Source organism: Castor canadensis, chromosome 7 (assembly GCF_047511655.1).
Source record: "Castor canadensis chromosome 7, mCasCan1.hap1v2, whole genome shotgun sequence".
NCBI classification, from domain to species: Eukaryota; Metazoa; Chordata; class Mammalia; order Rodentia; family Castoridae; genus Castor; species Castor canadensis.
In genome coordinates, this window is record NC_133392.1 from 147355410 (window position 1) to 147373163 (window position 17754).

A 17754-nucleotide genomic window follows, 5' to 3' on the forward strand; every position below is an offset into this window, starting at 1 on the left:
CCAGTTCCAGGCCCAGTGGCAGGACCCCTTACCTCTGATGGCTGCCCTCGCCTACCCTGCCACTTGGAGCTGTGCAGTTACATTCCAGATTCCAGATTTGTCCTTTCTGCAAACCCTCCTTTCACCTACTCCCCCCACACTCCATGTCTTCAAGGTCAAGGAGTCCACAGAGAGGGCAGTGGACTCCAGTAAGCCAGAGGCAGTGACCAGCCAGACCCTGGCCCAGGACCCAGGATCGGCACTAGTGACCCCCACAGACACTGAGTCCCTATCTTTCTCACAGGTCACAGGTCAGGGTCTGGACTCTGGTGGAGTCCCTGGCTCCAGCTGGCCCTGCCTGACACCAGAGGACACACAGTGTGATGAAAATCCTGCACTGCATAGAAGCCATGCTGTCCTGGCTCCAGCCCTCATTAGTGGGCTTTTCTTGTTCATCTGTAAAATGGGATGAGAACAGCCTCTCCCTCCAGGGGTGGTTGGGAGAAAAATGAGTCAGTGTGTGCTATGGAGCACTTAGGGACAGTGCCTGAGACCCAAGGGACACCATTGTGACTGCATTTGTGCACCTACTCCTAAGCCTCAGGTCCAACAGGCAGGCGTGAGGTGGCACTGGCCAGCCACTGTCAGGCCAGCCAGTGACCCCAGCCCAGCCTGCCCCTGCTCTGCTGGTGGCCTACGTGCCCACGCCATCACACAGACCACCCTGGGAAGCTGGGAAAGGGACTGGCGCCGTGATAGGAGTAGGACAGCATCACGAGGAGGCCCAGAGGAAGCCACACAGGAACCTGAGCCCAAATCCTCTCTGATCACTTAATCCCCCACCCCCGATGGTGGCTGGATCTTGGTGGGAGGTCTTCAGTGTAACCTCAGGGTTAATTATAAACACTGCTGTATGGGTTTCTCACCCCCCCACACACTATAGGGCTCCTGGGGGCACCCCTGGGGAAGCCATGGTTTGGTGACTGGTGGGGAGGGCTCCTTTTCCTTTGAAAGATTGGCAGCTCAGAAGCAAGAGAGATGAATTGGGAGCCAGGCAGACTTGGGTTCAATTTCCTGCTGTCACCTACAAGCCTGGAGCAGTCTCTATGCCCTGTCCAGTCTCAATATTCCCACCTTCGAAGGGGCAACCTTGCCACCCTGACTGCGTGCATAGGAGGGCATGTGGTACACAGTAGGTGTGCAGCTGCCTCTTCTCTACTCGGGACATTTGGTTCATGCTGGGACACTCAGGGCCACATTTGAGCAGTACTGGGATTTGAACTCAGAGCCTCATGCTTGCTAGGCAAGTGCTCTACCATTTGAGCCACTCCACCAGCCATTTTTGCTTTAGTTTAGTTTTCACATAGGGTCTTGCACTTTTCACCCAAGGCTGGTTTTGGACCACCGTCCTCCTACCTCCACCTGCTGTGTAGCTCGGATGACTGCTACGTTCTATGGCTCCCTGGGACCTGTGTGGTCAACCTCCTGGCTTCTTGGAATGGCATCCGAGGCCCAGCTACCTTTCTCTCCCAATGTGTTTCTTCTCACAATGTTTTTTCCTGAGTTCCCCTCTGTCCCTCTGCTCTAAGTCCCCCTCTTCCCATTAAGCTTCAGCTCACTCACTGTCTTCTCTGTCCTCCTACCCCATGCCACCCCTCTGGGCCCCTAGCAGGTTAGCTGCTCCTTTTTGCTCCCACAGTTCCTTGCTTCCCTCACACTGGGTGGTCTCTATCATGAGATAGGAGCTTGAGGACAGGGCCTCGATTTGTTCTTTGTTTTGTCTCCCAGACCCAGAACAGGGCGTGGCCCTCAATGAGGCCATGTTGCAGCTTAGCCTCCACACCACCAATCAGGCATGAAGGGGCTTGTGTGGCATACAGGGAATGCCAGGGACTGTGGCAAACAGGGTGGACAAATAGCATGGCTCCATCTCTCAGCTCCGGGTGACCACTGTCCTGCAGAAATGTGGGGCCACTGCCAGCTGGGTCTTCCAATTTTCCAAAGCAATCAGAAGTCCAGATCTTCCACAAAATACCCCAGTGTAGAAGTGCCCGGGGATGGCTGGGGAGCACATGAGTGAGAGGGTGACCTGAGCATCAGCAGAGCTGACCCTAGAGCAGGGGAGATTTTGTCCCCAGAAATCTAATGAATGAAGGCAAAGGTGCTGACAACATCCCACAATGCACAGGGTAGCCCCCCACTGCAGGGAGCTATCTGGCTCCAAAGGTTAGTGGTGCCAAGGGTGAGAACATGCTGTGTGCAGCCACCCTTAAACCAAAAACTACATTTCCCAGCCTCCTTTGCACCTAGGTGGGCTCTTGACCAAGTCTTACCAATGGACTCCTAGTGGGAGCCATGAGGGTCCAAGAAGTGGTTGAAAAGCAGTACTGGCTTTTCCCATGAAGGTGCTGGTCAGAAAGGAAGTCAGGCCCTCAGAGGAGGTGGCAGAGTTGAAGATGAAAAGAGCTGGGATCCCAGAGGCATCTGCTCTTTGAGGTAGAAATAGATTGATTGTCCATGCCTACAATCCCAGCACTTAGAACGCAGAGGCAGGAGGATCATGAGTTCAAGGGCAGCCTGGTTATATAGCATATATGGGGTCTGCTTAGTAAGACCCTGTCTCATTAAAAGGAGAGAAGAAGGAAGGAAAGGAAGGAGGGAGTGCAAAGAAAAGAAAAAGAGAAGGAAGGAAAGGATGGAAGGAAGGAAGAAGAAAGAAAGAAAGAAAGAAAGAAAAAGAAAATTTACTGTGTTAAATTGTTGAGGTTTCTGGATTATCTTTAACAGGAGACAGAGCTGTCTCTGTGAACAAAAGAGAATCTGTCACTCTTCTTTGTCATTTCTTCCTGAGAAACATCCAAAGACAGTGGGACCATTGGGCCGTGGGTACTGATTGCTGTCCACAGTATCCAGTGCCATGGCTGTGGGATGGAGACAAGTCCTCCTCTGGACCCCTAGCTCAGAGTCCACAGCAATGAACCTACAAGGCGATGAGTGGCCCTGGAGTGAGCGAACCAGGACCCAACCTCATGGGGGACTTGGCACGGTGGGACCTGAGCATTGCTGATGCCTTACCTTTGAAGGATACATCATCCTCGCTCCTGTTGGGGTCTTAGTGCTCACTGTGTGCTAGGCATTGTGCTAGGCAGGGGCATCACGGATGACCAAGACCTTGCCCAAGTCCATAGGCCAAGAAAGCGATGGGGCGGGGGAGGACCTCTGTCTCCTGGACTCCCAGCCCGTGACTTCTCTCTTAGCATTCTAGCCCAAACATGAGTCCCAAAGCTTAACAGATGCTGGTGCTTGTCTTCCCAGAATCCAACATTCTAGTGCCATGCCTTGGGCTTTCCCTCAGCCTCTCCAGGGGCAGATTAGAGGGGCCAGGTCAATTCTCCCCACAGCAGCCCCCAGCCAGTCCCTTGGGGGGAGAGGGGAATAACTCTGAAGTGCGTCTCTTACACTATCCCCTAGGAGGCCACAGTGGATTGTCCACAATGCAACCTGATGAATAACGCACTGTCCTCAGCCTCTTTCCCTTTCTTGCCTTCACTTCTTCACATCCTGACTGGTGCCTTTCTGGTTCCTCTTGTAAACAACCCATACCCAGCTCCTCCTCTCAGGTCTGCCTTTGGGGAAACCCAGCCTGTGATACGAAAGTATGGTTTGCACACCCCGAAACATGTAAGTTGATTACAAGCAGTAGTGATAAACTTTCAAAATTCAACTGGAACTTCTTTAGGAAATAATAGTACAGAGAAATGGCAAAAATTATGAAGGTATTATAAGAACACTTCAAGTGCTATGCTGTATGGTTCAAGATGAGGTAGCTATCTCTGAAGTTCCTGGTGAGAACATGTGCCTATGATTCCATTTTTTAAAATCCTGGAATCAGCTTGGCTAAGCTTCCCTTTTTGCCAGGACTGCTAGGAAGCTCAGAGAGAAATGCACTCAGTTTGCATTCTCAGTCATTTCAGACACTGGGTTTCTCTTAATCCACGTTTAACTGGTGTGTGTTATGAGTCATTGGTATTGGCTGGGACCTAGCAAGCAGGCATTTATAAACATTATAAAGGATGTCACGAAGTCCACGAGCTTTGGAATGGGACACATTTGGATTCAAATCCCTGCTCCACAAGTTGGGGACCTTGACAATCCTACCACCTTCCGTGCTTTTGGTGTCCTCATTTATAAGTGTAAGTGAAGGGACTGCTTCTAGTGAGAATAGAATGAAACAAGTCCATATAAGGCATCAGACCCAGGGCAGCATATGGGAAATGACCAGCAGGATTTACTTGGATCGTTATCATCTAGAAACTTCCAATGTGGCAAATGGAGGGAACTTGGGGTGCTCTGCTCACCCACTGTCAGGAGCTGTCCCCAGTCCAGTGCCCAGGTGTGTGTAACAGGAGGGGAGGTGACAATGTCTCAGTTCGGGGAGCATGCACTCAGTATTTGTTGAGTGAAAGCAATGAATGAGCAGTGAGCACCAGCCAGGGTACGTGGTACAATGTGTGGGTACCATGAGGTGGAAGTACATGCCACGGGGCAGCAACCCAGAGTGGCTGTCTCCCCTTCCACACACAAGAACAGAGGCACAGAGACAAACTCATTGTCCAAAGTCCCCCTGGTCATGAGTGGCAGAGCCCCCAGCCCAGCAGGAGCCCAGCCCTCCTGCCCTGGGGCCCAGAGTCCAATTCTTCCCCAAGCAACCAGCTTATTTCTGTCCCTTTCCCACTGACCACAAAGACTCAGCTCAGTCTTCAGAAATATTTGGAAAGTTTTATTTAAATGTCTTGTGTTCCCTTTTAACCAACACCAAAAAGAGAAAAAAAAATTTTTTTCTTTCTTTTTTTTTTGCCATTCCAAACAGGAGAGTCACTTCAGACAGGAGCTGGCATGAGTGCTTGGAGTGTGTGCCCGCCAGGCTGCTCTTCCTGGCCTGGCCACCGCAGGTGGACAGCCAGTTTCAGAAGCTGGCTTCCTGGGCACCCTGGCAGAGCCTTGCAGGGAGCGAGCAACCTTCCTGAGGAGAGAGACCAGGTCTCCCCTGTATAGAGGGCTGGGCTTGGGGATAGGGCGTGAACATGGGGCCAGGTGGGATCCAGAGGGGAGTGAGAGAGTCAGAGCTGAATGTCCTGTGGAGGCTGCAGGCTTCTGGGAAAGGAGAAGTAGATGTGGTAGAAAAATAAGATACTTTTGGGAATTTCTGCAGTCTGGGCTCTGCCTGCCCAAGAGCAGCTTACCTTGTTGGCCAAAGGACATTGGGGCGGGAAGAAGGCCGGAGCCAGGAATGGGTCTGGCCCATGGAAGATTTCAAAGGGGAGCAGGGCAGGCGACTGACTTTGGCTCCTGGGTCCCCCTTCTGGCAGCTCAGCTGCTGTGGAGGCCTGGGCCTCCAGCTCCTGAGGTGTGGGCTGCCGGCCATGGGCAGCACTGGGGGTGGGGCTGGCCATGTGTGGAGGGCCAGGGGCCCTCAGAACAGATCACTGAGGGGCAACAGCGCCATCAAGAGCAGCAGGAGCCCGGGAGCGGGGCTGCCCGCCGAGCTGGCCCAGGCACAGTGGTCAAGGTTGGCCCCGATGCAGGCAGCGTAAGCCATCACGTGGGGGATGTAGTTCTGCTCGTGGACGCCGTGCAGCAGGTGCGCCATGGGGCCCTTGGCAAAAACCGCCACGTCTTCCCCGCCGTGGGTCTCATGGCGCAGGGGCACAGCTGACTGGGCCTGGTAGTTGTTGTGAGCTGCGGGCCAGAAAAACATTGCTTAGCGTGGCACTGGCACTGGGAGAGCAGCGTCTCCCTCCCACCCAGGCTGGCCTGAACCCCCGGTTCATGGAAGAGGCTCAGTGAACAAAGGAGGCATTTTGCCTGAGGCCGCAGGATTTGAACCTGAGTCTGTCTGACACAGACGTTCACATGCTCCACCTCCCACAGAGAAAACGAACCTCACTCATGTTACTTGGATTAGCAGAGAAGAGGCAACTCTTATCACTGGCTGGGGACCCCAGAGCCCCCAAAACTACTGGGGGCTTCAAGAGCAACTGGACACCCAGTAGTATGGGATATTATACAGCCAACTGGACGTTCCTCCCTATGTCAGGCACTGAACTAAGCTCGTCAGACCCATTTCATCCTTCAGGTTAAAGTACCTGGGAGGTACAACCCTTTTATGGAAGAAATTGAAGGTGAGCAAAGTGACGTTATGTGTCCAAGGACAGAGTGACTAAATTCCAGTAAGGGGATTCTAGCTGAGGTTGTGCTGACTCAAGTTTAGGCTGCTTGTCCCCTCCCAGCCCTGGCCTGGGGGGTCTTACCATAGTCCACCATGGAGACATTCTCTCTCTCGCCACCCACCACCTTGTAGCCAGGCCCATTGCCGTACAGGATGGCCGTGAAAGGCTTCTTGTCTGTGTCGCTCACCATGGGGGCCAGGCCTGCACAGGGAGGGGGCCCAGGGGCCACATTGGAATGGTGGAAGCAGAGTCCCCGCTCCCCAGTACGCTCCTAAACCCCCAGAATCCTCCATGAGGGGCCTCAACCCACCTCCATGAGGTCACTTCCCAAGCCCTATGCACTCCCAGCCTCTGTCTCATTTTTCTCTGCACCAACACCCCTCCCATCCATCTGTCCATCTATGCACCCATGCATTCATCCATCCGTCCTCTCTTCCTCTCTTCATGCCTCTCTCCATCCTCTCTCTCACTCTTCAATCCATCCTTGCTGCTTTCCACCCCCCACCCACCCATCACTCAGTTACGCACTCAGCTTTCGCCACCCCATCCTGCATTGTCCACCTGCTACCAGTACCTTGCCCCACCCCCTGCTCAGTTCTCACTCAATTCCTACTATGTCCTGGCTTGCTGGTTCTCCCGCCCTGATGGAGGTCCACTTACCAAAGATAGAGTTACCCCGGGGGGTGTATCCACCGAAGGTGAAGACGTGAGAATGATCAGCAGTGACCACCGTTAGCGTGTCTTCCAGAGAGGTCATGGTGCCTGCCTGTCCGATCGCCTGGTCCATTTCTACCACCTCGTGCAGTGCCTGCTTGGCCTTGCCCTCATGGTGGCCATGGTCAATCCTGCCTCCTTAGGACACCAAGGCAAAGACCTCGGGTGAGGGGGAAGTGAAAAGAAGCCTGTACCCCCAAGCTCCAGGACGCTATCATCTATAAACATTTCCTTGATGGAGAAGGACTATGACTGTCACCAGGAACTACTCTGTGCCAGGTACACCTTTAGTCATCTTATGCAGCCATTCAACCTATGGAGGCTGAACAGGGAGAGCTGCAGGACCATAGGACCCATGGGGGAAGGCAGAGCCCAGGTCTAAGCAGACCCACCAGTCTGAGCAGCCTAGAACTTTCCACCATCCCTCTGCTCCCAGCACTGTCTCTACCTTCAGATGCTGAAGGAATCACTAAAACTTCAAGGAGAAAGGGAAAGGGAACACAACTGAGTCCCTACCATGTGCTAGGTGTAGCAAATTTCACAATCATCCCAAGCAGAGAGGGGTGTGACCAACCCTGGTTACAGGGAGCAATGAGCCTAGGGCAGGGAGTGATGTGCCCATGGCAGGGTCTGCGGAGGGGTTAAGATCAGGTGGGGCATTCTGTAGTCTATGGTTTTCTATTCTCCTAAGCAGAAAGCACAGGGCTCCTGGATCAAGGTGGCAGAAGTCCTCAGTGCCAAGGCAGTTCCATGGTGGGCTTCCATAAAGGCCCATGGAAGGCCCAATCCCATGCTACCTCTCTTGGGTTGCACACAGAGGCCTGGCTTTACGCTTGGCCTAGCAGTGAGGGCTTGTGGTCTTAGGGAACCCCGCCCCTTGTCTACCAGCCTGGTGGACACTCCCAGCTCTGAGGGTCCTGAGTCTGGCCACTAGGCCGTGCTCCGTCCCCACCAGCCTCAGCCTCACTGCTGGCCTGGCCCACTGGTGGGCTGGCAGGGCGGGCCTCCCTGGCAGGGAGAACCCTCCCTTTGTTGTGGCACTGGGAGAAGCTGGCCTAGTGGGCTGGCCTGGCCCTGTTCACAAAGACAAGTGCTCCCGGGGGACCTGTGCTCACCACCACTGGTAACTGGCGGTTCCTCTGCATTGGAGGCCTGTTTGGGGCCAGGCGGAGACCATTGTGCTTGTGGGAATGCCAGGGTTTGGCAAGAAAGCAGCTGAGTGGGGCTGGCAGCCACTGGCCTCTGGAAGGTGGAGGAGCCCAAGTGTGTATGCACGAGTGGTGAGTGTGTGTGCAGACAGGCCCACGTGTCCGCGTGGGGGTGTATCCATGTAGATCTAGCAGGAAACACGAGGGACCACAGAGGGCAAGGGCTGTCACAACTCTGGAAGATTCTGGAAGCTTTATCTCTTCTTCCCACTCCCATTGTTGCCTTAGCTACTATGTAGTTGTAATTACTCTAGAAACACTTAAGGATTTGTTCTTTGCAGGTCCTGTCCCAAGGGCTGTATGTCTCTGAGCGTGATGGTAGCTGGTCATGCCTCTAGGAGAAGGAACAAATTTTTGGTCTTATTGCACAGAAGTGTCATTGTCACACAGCCAGTGGGTGGCAGCACAAGGTCAAGAACTCAAGTCTGACTCCACAGCCTCTGACAGCCACAGCGCACAGAAGGGCGGCACATAGCCTGGGAAAGCTGGGGCCTGCAGAGCTGTCTTTTGTTTTGTTTTTTTTGCGGACGTGCCTTGCACCTTGCTAGGCAGCTAGACAGGCAGTCTACCACTTGAGCTACATTCCAGCCCTTTTTTGCTTTAGTTATTTTTCAGGAGGGTCTCATGTTTTTTGTCTGGGTCAATTTTAGACTGTGTTCCTCCTACCTATGGCCTTCCATGTAGCTGGGACAAGAAACATGTACCACCACACTCAGTTTATTGGTTGAGATGGAGTCTTGCTACTTTTTGCCAGGTCTGGCCTCAAACCTTGATTCTTCCGATCTCTGTCTCCTTAATAGTTAGTAGTTGGGCACCATTCTCAGTCTTGGAGCAAAGCTGAGGGGCTATATGTCCTCTAGAGCCAGGTTCAAGGACTCCTCAAAGGAAGCCTCCTGCCTCCTCTTTCAGGAAGCCTTCCTGGCCCAGCCGGCCAGCAATCTCCACATCCTTCAGAGAATGTGCTGGGCTGGGCGCTTCTACAGCATCCTCTTCCTAGAGTCTACAGCCCACCATCCCAGAGGGAAGTTCTCCCTTCACCCCCAAAGTGTCAGTTCTCTTTGAGAACTGGACCAGAGTCATGCTTCTGGAAGTTTTCTCCCAGCAGGCCTGGGCCCCTACCTTCCACCAGCAAGAAGAAACCTTTGGGGTTCTTCTTCAGGATCTTGATGGCCACCTCCACCATCTCGGAGAGGGATGGGTCAGTCACGTTGTTCCTGTTCAGCTCATACTGCATGTCTCCAGGCTCAAAGAGACCTGGGGAGAACACAGGGAGAATGTGGATGCTGCAGCCCTCATGCTGCCAGAAGGAGGGTTCCAAGGAATCTGGGGTGTCTCAGAGAACACAGGCTCCCCACACTCAACTGGGGGGTAGCGTGGGAAGGTAGGAGCCTTATATGGGCAGCTCTTGGGGTCCAGAACTTGCCTGTAATTCCTGTCATCTTAACAAACATCACTAGGATGAAGGGGATCACCAACCCATTTTACGGAAGACACTGAGACCCAGAGGGGTCCAACATCTTGCCTTCAGCTGGGAAGTGACAGATCTTAGATTCAAATCCACGTCTACCTCAGCATGCAGGGCCCACAACACAGCATGTGGCCCTAAGACAGAGGACTCTGGCCTGGAATGAATGGGGCCACTTGAGTATATGCGGTCTGAAGACCATCGTGGGCTGTACAGTGAAGCAGCAGAAACTTTGGGGTCATTGTCCCTTCTGCCACTTGTCTGTTCTCAACTGTGACACAAGGAGAGTGATCCATTCCTGCCCATGTCACCAGGTTCCCCATGTGGGCTGTGTTGGCATTTCTGGTCTGGATGTCCTTCCAGGACACCTTGCCCTGCCTGTGTGTCCAGCCAAACAATAGCTTTGGTTAGCCAAGTGTCCCCTCTAGACTACAGCCTGTTCCAGGAGCCTCAGGAGCAGGTAGGAGTACGCCTCCAAGATGGCACCCTGCAAGACTGCCTCCTGGAACTCAGCCCTTGCATGGCTGTCCACACTGACGAGAGCTGGCCTTTGTGTGTCCAGCACAGCCCAGAGCTGCCCCGGCCCTCACCTGTTCCCTACTCCTTGAGGAGGAGAGACAACTATCAGGACAGGCAGAGACAACCCAGCTAGCTGGCTTCTGCTCTGACCAGGGTATAGAACTGCCTCCAGGCCCAGAAGCCCCAGGCCTGGAGCTGTGTAAGTTCCAGCTCCCAGCCAGGGTTCAACCCTGCTGTGTGGCATGCCATGGGCTACACCCCTTTCTGAGCTTCAGTTTCTCCTCTAGCTCACTGGGACTCCTTCCCCTGCATGGCCAGCAGGCTTCAGGCCTAACTCCATGCATCAGGAACTCTTTTCTCTGCCCCTCCCAGGGCCTGGAAATAAAGGGCAAAGGTCCCAAATCTGAGGACTGGACTTGCACAGTCCTAGCCATGGGCTTCCCGCCTCCTCGACTTACCCAAGAGGTAGTCCACAGTGAAGGGGTCAAGAGCCAGGAGTTCCGTGCGACTTACCCAAGAGGTAGTCCACAGTGAAGGGGTCAAGAGCCAGGAGTTCCGTGCGGTTCCAGACAAAATGGGAGTGCTAGGAGGGAGGGCCTGCGTCAGCACATGTGGGCTGGGGAGGCAGAGGGACGTCCCCAGCTGACCTCCAAGTTGGGGTTATTCCATTGTTTCCTTTCATCTTTCAACATCCTGCCCAGAGGCCCTACCCTCCTTGACCTCAAGAAGTGACAAATAAATAGGTCATTATGCACATTGAGCAAGAGAATCCATGAGTCCTGAGGCCAAATGGAAGTGGAGGTGATGCCCACCTGGGGCTTGGAGGCGAGGCAGGAATTGATCAGCCTGGAGTCAGGGGGGAGTCTGAGCTCCCTGCCAGAGGTGGGGTGCACGGGCAGAGAAGCGCACACAGGGGCCTTGAACACCGTGGAAGGATTAGTGGGGGGTGGGAGGGATGAACATCCAGGCAGCCTGAGCACCCACGGAGCATGGACCCCTGACTGGGCTCAGCACTTACAAAGAGTGAGTGAGGGGTGGGGGCATGGACAGCCTGGAGGAAACCGAGCCCCAGCTCTGCCTTGGGGACCCACTCCAAAAGGGGACACCCAGGAAATGTGGCCTCGCCAGGGCATGAAGACAGAGACAACTGGGCCCAGGAGTGCCGAGAATCAGCTGCGTCTTCAGGACACTCCTTGCCTTCTCAGGCAATGGCTTTGTGATCAGTGGTTTTCAAACTGACGGGATGCTGTGGGGAGTCAGGCTGGAGGCCAAGAAGCTGAGCTCCAACCCCCCAGGGCCATGCTTCATTGACGGGGTTCCTCTGTGTTCTCATCTAATCCTTAGGGCAGTCCCAAGGCTGTCCCCATTTAACAGATGAGGACACTGAGGCACATAGACCACAAGGTCAAGGTGAAACTGCCTCTAGAACCCACTCTTGAAGCATGGGTTTCTAAAAATGTGACCTACATGGGACTCAGCACCCTTCAGGATCTTGGTATGGACCCCCCTTCCCATCTTGGGAGTCTAGACTGAGCTCCAGGGCAAGAAGGATGAAGTTCCGGCCCCATGTTCCATGTAGGGAAACTGAGGCTGGAAGGGAAGGGGCCCTGGCTCTGAGCTGGCTCAGAAGGAAGAGAAGGGGCTCAAAGCCACCCTGTCCCATGCCTCCCACGACCCATGGGGGCTGCTCCCCTGCCCTGCCCCCAACTTGCTCTTGGCCCAGCCTCATCCCACAAAGCCTCCCCAGGGCCCATCCTGGAACCCTGAGAAACCCAACCCCAGAGTGACATCAAAGTGGCTGCCAGGGTGCTCCCCACTGTCTTTAGCCCTGACCACAGTCATTTCCAGATCCAGCTGTCCCAGGCTGGCGTGCAGCACAGATTTAAAGGGCCAGAGACTTCTCTGAGATACCAGAGCCTGGGACTCCACAGCCCTTGCCCACTTTCCAACTTCCCCTCTCTTGGCTGAGGGGACACCCCTGTCTTGCAGAGGGTTCTCACCTTACTCCTATTTCATTCCGGCCAGCAGTTTCCTCCTGCCATCTGTCCTATGCTGCCTCCTCCACCCTCTCCACCCAATTGCCCAGGACATTCGGGTCCCTCCCTTGTGGCCTGTCCCCTTTGGGCACCTACAGGTCCCAGGCTTCCCACAACCTGAGCATATGACATTCCCTGTGTCCTTGATCTTGACTCATCGTTTGTGCTGAGCCCAGTCAAGGCTCCATGCTCCATGGGTGCTCAGGCTGCCTGGATGTCCATACAGGTCACTCTCTCCTGCCCGTCTCCTCATGCACCCCTCTGCTGCCTTCCCCAGAAGGAAGCCTATCACCTACTGTGTGCTGTTCACAGGTCTGTTAGCCCATCAGAGCCCACGTAGGGAAGAATTAGGGAGAACACTGAACCACAGATGGGCCTTACCACCCACCCCATCCCCACAAGCTGCCTCTGCAGCCCTCAGCCCATGCAGACTACCTTGTGTCTTGGTTTGAAGCTCTTCCAGATGTGAATGAGGTCCAGGCCGTCCAGCCTGGTGCCCCTGGCCTTCTCGTCTACCTCATACTCCACGTCGGTTCTGTTCTTAGGGTACATGTACTTCCGGCCGCCCCCCATGATCACCTAAGGGAGACAGGAGCCATGGCGTCCAGGGTTCCAATATGTTCAGAAGCTCCAGTGGCCCCAGCCTGGACAGCTGGACACCTGGAGTCCCTGTGGGTGGTATGGACACATGCCCAGAACTGAGAATCAGCGCTCTTAGCACCCTCTTTTCCACAGCAGCCTGGGACTACAGTTAGGAACTTGTGGGACATTGGAGCTACCTCACAGGCTTTTCTAGAAGGTTACCATGCAACTGCCATGTGTAGAAGACCACTTACGGGGTCTGTATGCCAGGCCCTGAGCCCATAAGGCACAGACTCTTGCTCAACTTCATACCACAGCTAAAGGAATCTGTCAGCAATTTCCCAGTAAAGGCAAGAGCACAGAGTTGGGCTCTTTCTCCCAAGGCCACACAGCCAGTAAGAGGCAGAGGCAGGATTGGAACCCAGGGCTTCTCCATCTCCATCTCTAGTGCCCTGCTGCATGCATGGAGCCAAGGACAGGCCCTGGCCAGGGAGGTCTTAGGGCAACCCAGTTGGGAACCAGCCCAGTGCCTGGGCAAACACAAGCCAGCCTCACGTCTGTGTAGTCACCACCAGGCTAAATTTACCCACTGCGGCTGGCATGTGCGGGCAGACGGACACGGGACTGTTTGTTTTTCTCGGGAGTCCATGTTTGAAGTCCTGACTATTTTTAAAACAGGGGCCAAGAGCATAACAGCCGCTGCCCGCAGTGACCACCACACCGGTGTCCTCCTGTCACCGCAGGTGCCAACCAAGGCTGCTGGCCCTGGCTGACACCTGGGATCCCCTGTCCCCAGGCCAGGCACCTCATAGCCCTCTTCTCCATCTTCACTCTGTTTCCCACCTCAGAACCCAGGTTCCATAGGGTGCAGAGGGAGTTGGGTGTCTGCATCAACAGTGGATGTGGGGAAGGTGCCCCAGGACGCCCACAGGGAATGGAAAAGACATTGGCTTTAAAGTCAGACTTGGGTTTGAATCCTGACTCTGGTGTCACTTTAACCTCGCAGAGCCTCATTTTCCTTATCTATAAAATGGGACCCATCTGCCCCAGGCCTATCAGCTGTCCATCATAGACGCAGGACCTCCAGGCAGCCTCTACTGGGAGGCAGCCTCCCAGGCAAAAATAGGAAGGATAGAAGCACTCCAGGGAGGCAAGGGTGTCACCCCCTTGCAGCAAGGCGCTCAGGCAGGGCAAGCCTGAGGGGACCCAGGCCATGGTCCCCACCCCCACTCCTGCCCCCATGTCACCACATAACCTGACACTTGGCATTTTCTGAGTGGAAAACGAAGTCCCCAGTCTTCTTGCCTGGAGCCTCATGGTTTCCAGCCCCAGCAGGGACTTCACACGGGCTCATTAAACTCCCAAATAACAGACTTGCTATTTGCCTTTGGGGTTTGGGTTTGTGTCTTTCTTTCTTTTTTTCTTTTCTTTTTTTTTTTTTAAGCAAAAGTTATTTATTTTCAGGGCGGACACCAAAATTTTTGTTTCATGTATAGCCTGGGGGGCTGTCAGAGTGGTGGCGATGGAGGAGTAGTTAGGGCTGGGAGAGAAAGGGGAGTGGAAAGTGAGAAGAAGGGGGACTCACACGGACTCCCTCCTTCTTCCCTCCCTGGCTCATCCTCCCCTCACCCCCTGCTCACCCTCAGTCCCCGCCTGAAATATCTCTGCTTGGTTTTCCCTGAAGTGCCTGTCCCATGTCAGTGTTCCCACCTAAACTCTCTAAAGAGCCGCTGTGGTTACCCTCCCTGTGCCCTATAGCATGGTTCCCATGTCCATGACCTCACGCCGGCCTCCAGCAACCCTGGGAGCCAGCAGGTGGGGCTTGCTGTTCTCACTGCACAGGTGAGAAACAGGGGCTCAGGGAGGGGAAGGGCCAGGTGGAGGCAAAGCCAGATGGGTGGCTTTGTCCCAGGTGTCTCCTTGCTAAGAAGGGTCAACAGGACTGCCACCACTTGGAAAAGGGGCAAGATGGGGTGGCAGATGGCCAGGTGGAACCCAGAAACTGGGGGTAGAGAGGTCCCTAGTGAGCAGAGGGCAGTTGAGCTGGTGGTGAACAGAGGCAAACAGGTGAGGGGAGCTGGGCCTGGGGGCTGCCTCTGAGCCTCACTGAATCCCCATTCTGGGCTCACGGGTCCAAGTCTCCCCGATCCACTCACCAGCCCCTCCCCTCCCCCTCCCCCCAGTAGGTAACAGAAGGCTAAAAAGGAACAGCTGGAAATTCTTATTTAAGAGCAGGCAAGGTCATAGCATCAGCAGGTGAGAGCCTGCTCCCTGTGTTGCTGTGTGTTTCAGGGCAGGACTCATAGCTCACACATAAATGCTGCCACTTTCTGAGCACTCATAGGAGTCAGGCTTTGTGCAACACTGCACGGGGATTATTTTATTCAGTTCTTGCAATGAGTTTATGGGCTAAGTGCAGTTTGCAAAGGGGTTATACAGAGGATGGCTCAGAGACGTTAAGTAACTGACCCATAATCACACAGCTAGTACAGGGCAGGGCACGGACAGGATCCGGGGAAGTTCAGAGCCTATAGACCCACAGCTTCATACAGTCTTCTCTGGGTGTATTAGCTGTGGACACAGACATGTGCCTACCTGCGCACGTGTTAATGTATGCGCAGGTTGTTCCCTCAGACAGCCACCACAGCACCCCTGCCTCCCCTTGCTGGGGGTGGGGGACAGTGCAGCGCCAGGTTCTAATTTATGGAATAATCCCTGGGCGCCTGGTTCTTGGGGTGTGGTAGTCACCACATGAGGGTTTAACCTGCAGCCCCACCACAAAGAAACCCTGCCTGCCCCAGCCACAAATCCCTTAATGGACCAGGAGACCTTCCGGGTGTGTGTGGAGCCAGGCCTGGCTGGGCCAGCCCGGGCTTGAGGTCTCCCGCCCCCAGAGGCCTCCCAGCTGGTCCCTGCACAGTGCAGACCACTCACGTCAATGTTCTTGATGTTGTGCATGAGCTGGTAAGCAATGTCCTTGCAGCCCTGGCTCAGGGCCTCCGGGGGCATCTCGTTGTCTGAGTACCAGTCCCTGTCTGCTGAGTGTGCGTAGGCAGCGCTGGGGGTGGCGTGGTTAACCCGAGTGGTGGTCACGATGCCCACAGACTTCCCTGAGGTGCGGGACAGGAGAGATTGGCACCATCTGTAGACGAGGGTATCCCCTAAGCCTTGTCCTCCCTCTGCGTGCTGAAGACAGCCTCCCATATAACTGATCTGCCTTGGGCCTCAGTCTCCCCCTCTGCAGGAAGGGGGGTGCAGCAAGACACTGTGCAGGACTTACAGGATCCACTCCTGCAGGAAGCCCCCAGGCCCTTGGAAGGGGCCTCTGGTGGAAGGGGCCTCTGTCTCCTGGGTCAGCTGGCTTTCTTCCCTGACTTCACAGTCCCCAGGATGGAGTTGGGCCTTCTGATTCCCAGGAAGAGCCGTCCCTGGGCTTTGTGCTTTGCCTACTCCTCCCCTACCAAAGCTAGGGCACTACATGTTCAAGCCTGTGCCACAGTCAAGTGAATAGATCCAGGAAATGGAGCCCTGATCACCCTGAGCGGCCTGGAACCACAGCCTTCCCTGTCATGGAAGGGCCTCCCTGAGCAGCTCCTAGACACCTTGCACATCAGAACTGGGAGCCTGGAGGGCTCCCGTCCCCTCCCTCTTTCCACTGCACAGGTGCAAAGACTGAAGCCCAGACAGCTACAGAACCCAGCCCAGCCAGCCCCACTCACCAGCATCCTTTGCCCAGCGCAAGATGGAGGTGACCTCGTTTCCCTGAGTGGTGTTGCACTGTGTGCGCTGGGTTGCTGCGCTTACCCCCACAGTGCCCTCGTTGGCCTTCACCCCACATAAGTAGGCAGTGGCAGTGCCTGCGCTGTCAGGGACTTGTGCGTTGGTGTTGTAAGTCTGCAGGTACAAAGGAGGTCAAGTGATGGCCAGCCTTTACTGCTGCCAACCCACCTCCACTCCCATGGGGACAGGGTGTGAGGGATACCAGACGTCTCTGCAGCCTTGGCTGAGCCCCACTGCTCACTGAGGTCCCCCCCCCACACACACACCCAGAGCCATAAAATCACCTATCTGAGCTGCCTGCCTCCCACACCCTGGCAGTGACAGGCAGCAGGAGGGGCAGGAAGCCAACCCCCCACCACATGGAGAAGTGTGAGGCAGAGGAATGGGGTCAGGCAGGGCCGTTCTCTGGGTCTGGGGCTGCAAGGCAGCAAGGGCCTGGGAGCAGGTGGGTCCTGGAGAAGGGAGAAGAAGGAGGATCCGTGGAATAGAGGTGGGGAATGCAGGGGAGTGGAGAAGCCATCCCTGCCAGCTGCACCCCCACCCCATTCAGATCTCCAGTAGAGACCCCTGTCTCCTTTCCCCACCAGCCTGAGAGCCCTCTGGAGGCACAGGGAAGTCTACAGTCCCTGATCTTCCCTTAGCAGGAGCCCGGGCCTGACCCCGGAGTGAGCATCTGGAAGCTGTTCATTACATTAACTGTCTCCATGCACACCGGACTAGAAGTTACATCCGTGATCTAATCCACTCCAGGACTGCCTGGCCTGATTCTGTTTATAGAAAATATAAGAGCAGTGCAGCTAATCCATATTGGTGGGGAGGGGCAGGGGCTGCAGGGGGCTCATGGGGGCGTCTGGCTTCTGCCATGCTCAGTTGCTTCAGCTGGATGCTGGTGCCACAAATGGGTGCAGGTTTATGTGCACTTTTTCCCATGTATGCTACATTTCAATAAAAGATCTTCTAGAACTGGAGGTGTGGTTCAAGCCGTAGAGCACCTGCTTTGCAAGTGTGAAGCCCTGAGTTCAAACCCCAGTACCACCAAAAACAAGAGCTTCTAAATCAGTGAGTTGAAAGCCTCAAATCTGTCTTGGAAGTGGCTAGTACCCCCCTCGTTTCCCAGTGGGACCATGAGACCCAGGAGGTCTGACAGCCTCCTGGGTCCCTGGGTCCCTAACAGCACCCAGGGATACTGTTCCCCTGTTCTTTCCTCCAGGTGGCCAAGTGGAGAGGGGGGTGGTTTGGGT

The 17754-nt window shown here is 54.9% G+C and overlaps 1 protein-coding gene across 4 annotated transcripts in view; it reads right to left on the bottom strand.

Annotated features, from left to right (window-relative positions):
- Positions 1-4744: 4744 nt before the first annotated feature.
- The window catches only part of Alpl (alkaline phosphatase, biomineralization associated), a 52438-nt gene continuing 39428 nt past the window's right edge, over positions 4745-17754 (bottom strand). For all 4 annotated transcript variants that reach the window (XM_020177110.2, XM_074081077.1, XM_020177111.2 and 1 more), the window contains 8 exons: positions 16453-16627; positions 15668-15843; positions 12587-12730; positions 10629-10698; positions 9251-9385; positions 6870-7061; positions 6291-6410; positions 4745-5718 (listed from right to left, as the gene is read on the bottom strand). In XM_020177110.2, coding sequence (XP_020032699.1) covers positions 5453-5718; positions 6291-6410; positions 6870-7061; positions 9251-9385; positions 10629-10698; positions 12587-12730; positions 15668-15843; positions 16453-16627 — 1278 coding nt within the window. In that variant the 3' untranslated portion in view covers positions 4745-5452. The remainder of the gene's footprint in view (positions 5719-6290; positions 6411-6869; positions 7062-9250; positions 9386-10628; positions 10699-12586; positions 12731-15667; positions 15844-16452; positions 16628-17754) is intronic.